The 11,624-nt window shown below is 54.6% G+C and overlaps 1 protein-coding gene across 1 annotated transcript; it reads right to left on the bottom strand.

Annotated features, from left to right (window-relative positions):
* Positions 1 to 416: 416 nt before the first annotated feature.
* LOC115652954 (zinc finger protein 189-like) lies at positions 417 to 7,750 on the bottom strand. The gene is made up of 4 exons (XM_030565616.1): positions 7,576 to 7,750; positions 6,026 to 6,114; positions 4,884 to 5,010; positions 417 to 998 (listed from the first exon to the last, which is right to left on the bottom strand). The coding sequence occupies exons 1-4, from the start codon at positions 7,661 to 7,663 to the stop codon at positions 898 to 900; spliced, it is 405 nt and encodes a 134-aa protein (XP_030421476.1). The 5' UTR covers positions 7,664 to 7,750; the 3' UTR covers positions 417 to 897.
* Positions 7,751 to 11,624: the final 3,874 nt, after the last annotated feature.

Below are 11,624 nucleotides of genomic sequence, written 5' to 3'. Positions count from 1 at the left end.
CACATCTTGGCCAACAGGGACTTGGTGCCCAGCACTGCATTGGAAGGCAGTGGACAGAGCCACCCTCGCCTTGAAGATCCAGCTCATTAAACCATATCTTCAATCAGTGCTGGCCAATGAGAGACCGATATCGCTTGCTATTTTAGCACTTGAAAATCCCATTGGCCAATCTTTGGATCTCTCTAATGCTGTGCTTCAGTTCATGAGGGCAAAGGCGAGAAAAGTGACCTTTGAACTAAAGCACTAGGGTTAACATCCTAACGCTGTCTCCTCCTGTAACACTATTTAATACTGGCCCACCCTGTGCTGGTGACAGTTCCATTTCTAGATGTTAGTACAGTTCAGTTACTGTCAAAATTAAAAAGTTTCTATATGCTCAGAGGAAATGAATTTCTTTTATTTACTTATACATGGCATGAATAAATACAGGTTTACAGATCCTAGCCTGCAAATTTATCATCTGATATGACAGAGAGAATCATGCATCCACATTGTGCATCAAAATCATGAACTGAGCTACAAGTGCAATAAAAAATAAGCATTCCAAAGTGTAATGTATTGGGGAGCGGGCACTGAAGACACTTCTTGCCTGGGATGCCACTTGGTCTAGGGGAGGCCCTGTCAGGGAAAGCAGGAGTTAGTGTCACATGCCTATTTTCAGGCTGTAATCTGTGGGCACCCTGCTCTGGGGGAGGGATCGCGGTAGCCCAGACTCAGGGCTGGAACAGGCCCCTGATTGAGGGAGTGGCTGCATGGTTTACAGCGCCCTGATGTCTCAGACAGTGTCTCTCTCAAAGCCTCAGATTTGCATCCCCAGAAGGCTCCTGCGCTGCCTCTGCTCCTTTCACAGTCTGTAGCAAGGAGCAGCAGCAAGGGTCAGGGATGAGCCATAGGGCACTAGGTGGGGGGCAGAGGCTTCAGGAGCCCAGAGCGTTTGCCTGTCTGGGGCAATTTGGCCGAGACTTCAGGGACACATTGTGAGGCAGAATCCCAGGCATCTGTATGAAAGGAGCATAAGAATGTAAGAACGGCCACACTGGGTCAGACTGGATCCATCTAGTCCAGTTTCCTGTCTTCCCATAGTGGCTAAAGCCAGGTGCTTCAGAGGGAATGAACAGAACAGGTGATCATCAAGTGATCTCTCCCCTGTCACCTATTCCCAGCTCCTGGCTCAGAGCATATCCTCCATGAATTGATTTAGCTCTTTTTTTGAATCCTGTTATAGTCTTGGCTTTTACATCTGCCGTGATGTTGTCCAGTAGCATGCACACATTCCTCTCCTAAGCACAAATACAAGTGGCAGCAAACAGAGATACAATCCTTCCAGCAAAATACACATTTGCAAATAAAGAAAACAATCAAAAGACTAAACCGCCTTTCTATCTGGTACTTACTACATTGAACAGAAGAGGCTGTTTCAGAGATTGGTGAGCCTGTATGTACGTCTGGTCCCTCTTAGCTCCAAGAGAGAACAGAGAACAAAAGAAAGCAGCATAAACAAAGACTTCTCTCCACCGAGATTTGAAAGTATCTTGTCTCCTGATTGGTCCTTTGGTCAGGTGTCAGCCAGGTTCACTGAGCCTGTTAACCCTTTATAGGTAAGAGAGACATTAACCCTTAACTATCTGTTTATGACACCCCCGGCTGAATATATTTTGCGGACTAGGAGGTCCATGCGCCTAGCCTCCTTGGACTTGGGAGCAGGAGCTTGCTGGCCATGACGCTCCCCCTCGTTTACTGATTGAAGTACTAGGGAGCAAGTAGGTGGGCGTATGTAGAGATACTCATACCCCTTGGAAGGTACCATGTATTTTCTCTCTACTCCCCTGACTGTGGGGGGGATCGAGGCTGGGGATTGCCAAATGGTGTCTGCGTTTGCTTGAATAGTGCAGATAAACAGCAGGGCCACTCTAGTAGGTGCGTCTGCAGATAGGATGTCCACTACAGGGTCCTCTATTTCAGGGACCTCCTCCACTTGCAGATTCATATTCTGTGCCACCCATCTCAAGAGGTCTTGATGTGCCCTTAGGTCAATTGGGGGAGGGTCGGAGGAGGATGTTCCTGCCACAACTCCGTCTGGCGAGGAGGAAGAGGAGAGGCCAGGGAGAAAAGGGTCCTGTGGGGGCTCCTCTTCTAGGAGCGGCATCAGACTCAGGTGGGACCTGGGTGTCTGCAGGTGGCACTGAAGCCTCATCCGTACCCACTGGGGGGAGCGGCTTACGGTTGCCTCTGGTGTCCAGTGTTCTGACGGGGCAGACCGTGGTGCAACTAAAGGAACACCTTGGGCTTGGTGGTACGCCCATGGTGTCCAGAAAGACCACTGATGAGGTCCTTGTTCGTGGCTCTGGCTCTCAGGAAACATATGGCTGGGGACATCCGAGTCACGATCCTGTGGATAGGAAATGCTACCAGCTTGTGATGACACTGAGGTGTGTCTCGACGGCCAAGGCGGTGCTGATAGACCCTGAGAGGGAGCCACATCTCGGGTTGGTCTTTCTCGGGACGGTACCGGGAGCTGTAACGGTACCGCGAGGTAGACTGGGACCTACAACCGAAGCGGTGCCAGGAGGTTGACTGGGATCTCAAGTCCCTTCGCCTGGAGCGGCTGCGAGATGCGCGGTGTCGTGAACAGTGCCGGGAGTCAGATCGGTACCGTGAGTATCTGGCAGGCGAACGGGAGGCCGAGCAGTGCTGCGAGTGCGACCAGTACTGCGATGGAGAGCGGTGTGGGGACTGCGAGCGGCGTCGGGACCGGGATCAGTGGCGTGACCAAGATCGTCGGCGGGACCTAGATCTTGAACGATGCCTCTTGGTGGCTCCCATGGAGGGCAGCCTCAGCAAGGCAGGCTTGCCAATAGATTGGATGACCGGCACCAGCAGTGGTGGGGGTTGAGGCAGCGCAGTCTCCGTCATCACGATCAATTCCTGCGCTGTGGAGAAGGTCTCTGGCGTAGATGGGAGAGCGAGCTCGACCACAGCGTGACCCGGGGAGCTTTTGGGCACCTGACTCAACAGCCCTTGCGGGACTGGAATCAACAGTGCCGCACCTTGCGGTGCCATACTCGGTGGTGCCGCAGCACATGACGGTGCTGGGCGATCCGTCGTCGACAGGCGCTCCTTCTGTGTGCCGAAGCAGCCGGAGCGCTGTGTTGCTTCCTGGGCCGCAGGGATAGGGAGTGGTGCCGAGCAGACATTAGTGCCAGTGAGGTTCAGTGCCATGGCTCCTTCGTGGTACCGGAGCCAAAGGAGCGCTCCTCACAGATGGAGGCTGTTGAGCACTTGGTACCGATGTCGCAGGGCTAAGTGCCGCCTCCACAAGGAGCTGTTTCAGTCGAAAGTCCCGCTCCTTCTTCGTCCTCGGTTTAAATGACTTACAGATGCGGCACTTTTCAGGAAGGCGGGATTCCCCTAGGCACTTGAGGCAGCAGTCGTGGGGATCCCCTATTGGCATCGGAATTTGGCACGCCGAGCACGGTTTGAATCCCGGTGTCCTGGGCATGAGCCCAGCATCTGGGTGGAGGAAAGGGGCTAATCCCCGATCCCCCCTCAACAACTATATATATACACAACAATTAACACTAACTACAACTGTAAAAACTCCAACTATAAAGACAATTAACAGTAAAGAACAATGAGTAAGCTAGGGAAGTGGAGATCAGCAAAGCCGCGCTCCACAGTTCCAACGACCGTCACGGGCAGTAAGAAGGAACTGAGGGGCCGTTGGGTCGGCAGGGGTATATCCGGTGGCATAATGGTGCCACTCCAGAGGGCGACCCAGCCGACCCACGGAGTGTTGCTAGGGTAAAAATCTTCCGACGAACGTGCACGCAGCGTGTGCACACACCTAACTGGAATTGATATGAGCAAGCACTCAAAGAAGAACTCACCATAATCCTTTTAAGTGAAGGCTCCTCTCCTTGTTTTGTTGTGATGCCTCTCTTTGTTCTGTTGTGAATTCTGGGCTCCGGGAGCTGCTTATCACAAAAACAAACACAGCTACTGTTTGCTGTGAATGAGTAGAGAGAGGCAGTGGGGCTCCCTTTGGAACACCCACAGCTAATGTTAGCTTGAAGAGAGAGGCGGTGCATGGAGGGAAGAGGGGGAGGTCCATTTTGGCGAGCAGCTGCTTATCTGGTCTGTGAAAAAAATCAAACAGCTGCTGTTTGCTTTCAATGAGTAAGTGGTGGGAGTGGGGGGGGTCGGAACTTGCAAGGCAGGGTGCTGACACTGTCAGCACACCAAAAACCCACTCTCTCCCTCCACGCTTCCTGTCACACTCCACCCCACCACACCCCCCTTTTGAAAAGCACGTTGCAGCCACTTGAATGCTGGGATAGCTGCCCATAATGCACCACTCCCAATGCTGCTGCAAATGCTGCAAATGTGGCCACACCAGTGCGCTGTCAGCTGTCCGTGTGGATAGACTGCATCGCTTTCCCTACTCAGCTGTACAAAGGCAGGTTTAACTCCCAGCACTGTACTGCTGCAAGTGTAGCCATGCCCTGAGTGTCTGTGTGATAAGTAACCCTGACCCAGCAGCTCTGACTCCAGCAGCCTGCCTCTCACACCCCAAGCACATTCTGGTTTGGGGGGAGTAGGCTCAGTGTTTGAAGAGAAGGACAGGGATAGGAACCTTCTGTTCATTATACTGGACCTAACCCCCAGTTTTACTTGAGCAAACATGAGCTATTTGATACTGTGCAATACTGCTCCTGTGCTCTGTTCCCAAAGTGTTCTGCAGCGGGGGGGGGGGGGTGTCCTCTGTGTCACTGGCATATTGGGGTGATGCTGAAAAGAACAGAGTAGAGGTAGCATTGTGGGGCTGGCATGAACCTTCGCTCTTAATTTCCCCTACCAAGAAGGGAGGGGATTGAAATCCTTACCCAGTGAGGTCACATTCTCATAGTTCTGCTGCATGACGTCTCTGCAGAGAGCTCTTTGGACAGGGTCCAGCAGAGCCCACTCTTCCCTGGTGAAATACACAGCCACCTCCTCAAAGGTCACTGGCCTCTGAAAGAGCAAGAGTCCAACACTTAGTATCTTCCGCCCCAATCACAGCCCCACTATTTGTGGGGTAGAGAAGCCCATCAAAGGGAAGCTCTGGGTGGATTGCAGTCAACAGAGTCCAACCCCCACTCTGCTCAGAGCCTCCAGGAAACACCAGGGCAGGGGTCGGCAACCTTTCAGAAGTGGTGTGCCAAGTCTTCATTTATTCACTCTGAGTTAAGGTTTTGCGTGCCAGTAATACATTTTAACGCTTTTAGAAGGTCTCTTTCTATAAGTCTATAATATATAACTAAACTATTGTTGTATGTAAAGTAAATAAGGCTTTTTAAATGTTTAAGCAGCTTCTTTTAAAATTAAATTAAAATGCAGAGCCTCCCGGACCGGTGGCCAGGACCCAGGCAGTGTGAGTGCCACTGAAAATCAGCTTACGTGCCACCTTCGGCACGCGTGCCATAGGTTGCCTATCCCTGCACCAGGGTGAGGAGACGAAGCGAGAGCCCCTTGTCTCTCCCAGCAGATCCATCACACACCTGCTAGCCACAGACTGATAGAGGAGGTGGAGCCCCTAGCCAGGTCAAAGGAGAACTCCCTTGTAGGAAGCACAACACCCTCCCCATTGTGAGGTGCTGGATATGAAGGGAGGGGAATCTCCCCTAAGCCTGACTCATAGGTGCCCCCTTCATATCTCACAGCAGCCCCTGCTTAGTCAGGTCAGGCTCCAGCACTGGCAGTCTGGTCAGTTTTCCTAGCTCCGTGTAGATGAGTTATTTTCTGTTTAACGAATTAGGGCATTTCCACCTCCAAACACTATGGGTCTGTTCCCAGAATCTAGGCTCCTTATTAAACAACTCTCAGCAGGTTTGTGACATTCTGTCCTCCTCTCCTTCTCCACCCTGTGCATTTCCTGCCCCACGCCAACCTCCAAACCAGACTGTGCAAACCTTCCCATCTCCGCTGTATTTGCTGTCCCTCTCTCTCCCCTGCAGGAACCCTCCAGCAACCCCCTGATAATCCCTACCTGAACAGGCTCCTCTGGAGCCACTTCTCTTCCCTGTGTCATGGGAGGATGGGATGAGCTGGAGCGAAACATGGACGTCATTCTGCAGCCTGGGAGGGTGAGAAGGGCAGTTGCGGGGGTTACAGAACAGGCTTTAGTTAATTTTACAGGACGATTCTCCAAGGCCCTGTCCCTGCAGACAGACATTCTACACTCTGCCATCCTGGGAAATGATTGATCTCTTTATTACAGTGTAGACCTGGCCCCTCCTGACAGGCTAAGCCCACAGACACATTTTTAACCTCCCTTCTCCCTCTCCTCACCCCATAACAAAGTCTCTGAACACAAGGCTAGAAAAGAGCAGAACCAAAGGAGTCACTGTGGGGGATTCCCTCGGACACCGGACCCACGGCAGTCACACCCCAGCAAGGGGAATATGGAGTCAAGAACAAGCTTTTCCTCTGTCTGAGCCTTTTCTTGTTCACTGGAAAGTGGTTCTGCACAGGGATGCTGCAATACTGTGTCTGGGTGGACTAGAGAGCGGGAAATCTCTGCCCCCACTCATTTCTCCCACTGTCCCTTTCAGTCTCTCCTTCCCCTGTCCTCTCTCCCTGCTCCTCTGCCTGGGAAAGTCCCATTCCTGCGGGCTTTGCTCTCCCATGGCTGGATTTTCTCCTGGCAATTGCTAATGGGAGGAGAGGCTGTTTGTGCAGAGTCACCTTCTTGCCAGTCCCCAGCACTTTCCCTGAGATCTTTCAGTTACCTGGAGACTCTGGCTCAGAATGCCTTGGAAGAAACCGCTGTGCAGCAGTGCTGACCCCCTTCCCACCTCCCTCACCCCCCAGCTCTAGGGCAAGGACTTGCGGGGGGTGGAGCATGAATAGTCCCTATGAGACCGAAAGCTCCTGCAGTTTTCAAGAGGGGAGAAAAGAAAGATGTGAGATTTCACCTGACAGTGTTTGATAAGTGGATAGAAAGTTATCAGGGCGAGTGGCCTGGCTGGGGGCTGCCTGGCAGCGCTGGGAGCCAGGAATCCGGCACAAACTGATCAGGGAGCAGGATCGGGGTTACTAGCAGCCCCCAGACACCCCCAGTACCCGGAGCCCAGAGCCAGGGGCCCCAGACACCCCCACAGCCCCAGTCAGGGTCCCGCCAGATCTTCCCTGGCGCCCAGTCCCCCGAGCCCCCGGCCAGGGACCCAGATCCCCCCCGAGCCCCCAGCAGCCCCAGGGAGAGCTGGACACTGGCGACGTGCAGAGAAAATGGGGCACAATCGGGGGGGACAGGGAACTTCTCAGGGTTTGGGGGCGGGGGGCACCCTGGGTGCTGCTCTGTGGGGAGAAGGGGGCAGGAGGGGGGTCCCCACGGGGGGGCAGCGGTAAATCCGAGGGGATCTCAGCCCCCTTCTCTGCCCGCTCCGCGGGGTCTCCGGCCCTTCCCCCCCGGCCAGGTCCGGGCTGCACCGACACTTTCCACCCGCCCGGCCCCACGGACGGACCCCAGTGGGCCGGTCCCCCCGCCCCGGACACGGGGGCTGAGTCACCGCCCGGCCCCGCCCCCCGGCTCCGGTCCCCGGAGGCTGCAGCTCCGCAGCGGGGGCGGAGCCCGGGCCGGGCACGGGAGGGTTAATGAAGGTCTTTCCCGCTGCGATCTGCGCATGCCCAGAGCTCCAACTCCACAAACCCTTCTCGGGCCCCGGCAGAGGCTGCAACTGCCCCGCACGAGCCACGCCCCGCGCGCGTCGCGCTCCGGCTCCGCCTCCCTCGGTGACGCCACTTCCGCTCCCGGGAGAGTCCGGAACTCCCTCTCCCAGCGCCCTCTCCAGCCCAGCTAAGGGAGGGGTTCAGCAGCTGAAACTGCGCATGCTCCGTGCGAGCCCTGGGGGGAGGGGGGCGAATAAAGCTGCTGCTGCCGCCCCCGTGTGAGCCGGTGAGTGAGAGACCCCGGGGGGGGGCGATGGGGGCAGTGACTCTCGGCCCCGGGAACCTGCCAGAAGCCTGGGAGCTGCCTGGGCCCCAGGAGCTGCAGCAGGATCCGCCCGGCCCCGCTGGGATGGGGGGGCGGAGCCCGGGGGCCCTGCGGGGGGAGGGGGTGTCGGGCGGGGAGGGGAGAAGCCGGAGTTGCGGGGGGGGGTGGAACTGTCTCTGGGCAGCCGGGAAATTCCCGGGGGGGGAAGTGGTGGGCGAGCGGGGGGGGGGGAGTTAATTGGCTCCTGTCCCTGTTTGTGCCTCTCGCCCCCGGTACAAATTCTCCCTGGTTCTGCCCCTTTTCTCTCTCCGCCCCTCACCGGGCTGTAAAATCCGGGGAGATCCGCCCTCCCCCCCAATGACCCGCTCTCCCCAGTCCTCTGATTCCCCCGGGTCTCCATGGTTCTCAAATGTCCCTTTAAAATCTCTCCGAGCTGGGGGATTTCCCCACCCCTTTTATCTGCAGCGATTTGTCCTTGTGTCGGGGGGTCATTGCCCAGAACGTGGCTGCCCCTGGCGTGGGGCTGGGATGCGATGCCCGTTCCCTGCCAGGGCGGGGAAGGGAGGGGCGCGTGTCCCCCATAGGGACTGCCCAGACCCGTCTCCCAATCCCACCCACTGACCCACGACTACCAACACGGTTGTCCCCAGCCACCCGCCCATCCCTCACTGCTGCCCCCTTCCCTCATCCAGGGATCTTCCAGCTCCCCCACCCCACCTTGCCCTCTTAAAGCAGCTTCTCAAAGGGCTCCCTGCTGCCCACGGGAATGGTGGGGGTGGGGGGAACCATCACTTCCTGTATGTGTATTGGATAATAATATAAAATACAGTCCAACAGGCCCCCTTTTCCCTCTAGTTATTTAACAGCAATATAAAATCCTCTCAGATCTTGGTGGTGTTCAGAGAATATTAGAGTTTGAAAGGACCTCAGGAGGTATCTAGTCCAACCCCCTGCTCAAAGCAGGACCAATCCCCAACTAAATCCTCCAACACATTTTTACCCCAGATCCCTAAATGGTCCCCTCAAGGATTGAACTCACAACCCCAGCTTTAGCAAGCCAATGTTCAAACCACTGAGCTCTCTCTCCTCCCTCTCTTATGTTATCAATTGCGTAGTTTGACACATATTCTCTGCAAATCTCAAAGAGAGAGAAAAAGTGGGGCTTAGGATATTTTTTATCAAATTGTCTATATCTAATTGACTATGGCCTGAGATTTTTTCCCTGTCTTTCTAATTATAAAATACTAAAAAAATCTCAAATTTACACCTTTTCTCAGATTCCTGAACATGGATATAAAATGTTGGCAAATATTGCCCATATTCTCTCTCTTCAGTTATCAAATATTGATGTGAAACACTCAGATTTTACCTCGTATCAGCAACTGATATAAAATCCCTCTGTTGTTTCACTTTCCCCTCTAAACATATTTAATACCCATCAAATCCAGAGGCCTCCCGCTGTTTGGGGGATCAGTGGTTCCCAGCTAGTAACAGGAGAGTTGGCTGGACCCTTTTCTTTTCTCCCGCTGGCACTGGGTGAGGAGGTCGCTCTGAGTGCCGCATGGGTCCAGAAGTATCCCAAAGCCCATGACAAATGGTCTCTGTGAGGGGTTGCTTCCCGCAGTGCTAAGATGTAGCTAGTGACAGGGCATGGCCCTTTCTTGCCCTCCAGGCCTTCCATTCTCCTCTTAAAGAAGCACCCCCCAGGGATCCCTCTGCTTGTGTGACTGGCCAGCAGGGGGCAGTGATAACTTTCTATCCACTTAGCAGACACAGTGAGGTAACACTGTTGCTGGGGTACGGGATGGGGTGTCTGTGTGGGGAGATTGAAGCTGAAGGGGCATTGTGAGAGGGGGAGTCCTCTGGGTGACTGGACAGGGGATACTCTAATCAAATTGGTGGTTGTTTTTTTTTTGGGGGGGGGTGGGGGGGTTCTGATGTGCCCAGCCCTGAGGCTGTGGGTCCTGGAGGTGGGTATCACTGGGGACTTGTTGGTGCAGAACAGTGAGGGTGGGCGTCTCTTGGGAAGGTGGGGCAGGGGGTTAGAGGGAGCCTGGTGCTGTGCCAGGGACTCAGTCATGCCCAATGCACAGAACTGGGTGGAGGAGTCCCAGGCGCTAGGTTGGGATGCCAGGCAAGCAGAGGGAGGGGTCCTGTTGTGAAGCAACAGGGGTTCCCAGGCAAATGGCATGCCAGATCCTGCTGGAGGACAGCTGGGGGTCCTAGGCAGACAGTAGGGGAATCCTGTGCAGGCAGTGAGGGACTGAATTCCCAGTGAGGGGTTCCCTGGGGGTGTGATCCCTGGCTGTTGGAGGCTCTTGGTGGGGGGAACCCTTTAGGATTCCCAGCCTGCCAGTGATGGTCTGGTGGGGGTTCTCAGCCAGTGGGGTGCTGAGGGGTATCTGGAGTCCCTGTTCAGGGATTTTAGGGTCCCAGGGAATATCTGGTGGGACCCTGACTGTGGGGTCTGGACTCTGGGTACTGGGGGTGTTTGGGGGCCCCTGGATGAAGGCTCTGGGGGCTGCTACTAACCATGCTCCTTCTCTCTGATCAGCTTGTGCCAGAATCCTGGCTCCAAGCACTGCCCAGCATTTCCCAGCCATGCCCAGTCATTGTGATAATTTTCTATCCATTTGTCAAACATCTTGAAAACTCCAGGACCTTCCAGTTCCATTGGGAAAATTTGTGCCCGGAGTCCTTATACTAGATCTGATGGGTGAGGCAGGTGGGAAGGGGGCTGGAAATGCCACACAATGGTCTCTTCCATAGCATTCTGGACTCATTCTTTCTGAAATCTGGTTTCATTGAGAACATTGTTAATCAGAGTCAGTGCGTGGAAAGACAAGGAGTGACTCCACATGCACAGTGGGGCAAACGAGATTAGCAATTCTCTTTGTGAGGAGGGGCTCTCATTAGCTGCTCTCCCCACAGAGCTAAAGGAGGGAAACTGCTCAAATGCTCTGTCCCTCTCTGCTCAGGATATTGAGGTTCAGCTTCCTGGGTCAGACGCTGCAGCCTCCATTGTGATCTGGGAGACCAGGCTTAGCAGCTGCTGCCCCCCCAGTGGGGTTCTGATGTGATCTTCATTAAAACTTCTTCTTTGCCCGGCCCAGGTAATGATTTTCTCCAGCTGGTACTAGCCCCTTGGGGCAGACCTGGGCCCTATTAATACAAATTGTGAGCCAGAGTCTCCAGGTAACTGAAAGATCTCAGGGAAAGTGCTGGGGACTGGCAAGAAAGTGACTCTGCACAAACAGCCTCTCCTCCCATTAGCAATTGCCAGGAGAAAATCCAGCCATGGGAGAGCAAAGCCCCCAGGAATGGGACTTTCCCAGCCAGAGGAGCAGGGAGAGAGGACAGGGGAAGGAGAGACTGAAAGGGGCAGTGGGAGAAATGAGTGGGGGCAGAGATTTCCAGCTCTCTAGTCCACCCAGACACAGGTATTGCAGCATCCCTGGGCAGAACCACTTTCCAGTGAACAAGAAAAGGCTCAGACAGAGGAAAAGCTTGTTCTTGACTCCATATTCCCCCTGCTGGGGTTAGACTGCCGTGGGGCCGGTGTCCAAGGGAATCCCCCACAGTGACTCCTTTGGTTCTGCTCTTTTCTAGCCTTGTGTTCCGAGACTTTGTTACGGAGTGAGGAGAGGGAGAA

This window comes from Gopherus evgoodei, chromosome 5, assembly GCF_007399415.2.
Source record: "Gopherus evgoodei ecotype Sinaloan lineage chromosome 5, rGopEvg1_v1.p, whole genome shotgun sequence".
Taxonomy (NCBI): domain Eukaryota; kingdom Metazoa; phylum Chordata; order Testudines; family Testudinidae; genus Gopherus; species Gopherus evgoodei.
The sequence above is the reverse complement of the archived record's forward strand: the minus strand, read 5'-3'. Positions and strand labels throughout refer to the sequence as shown.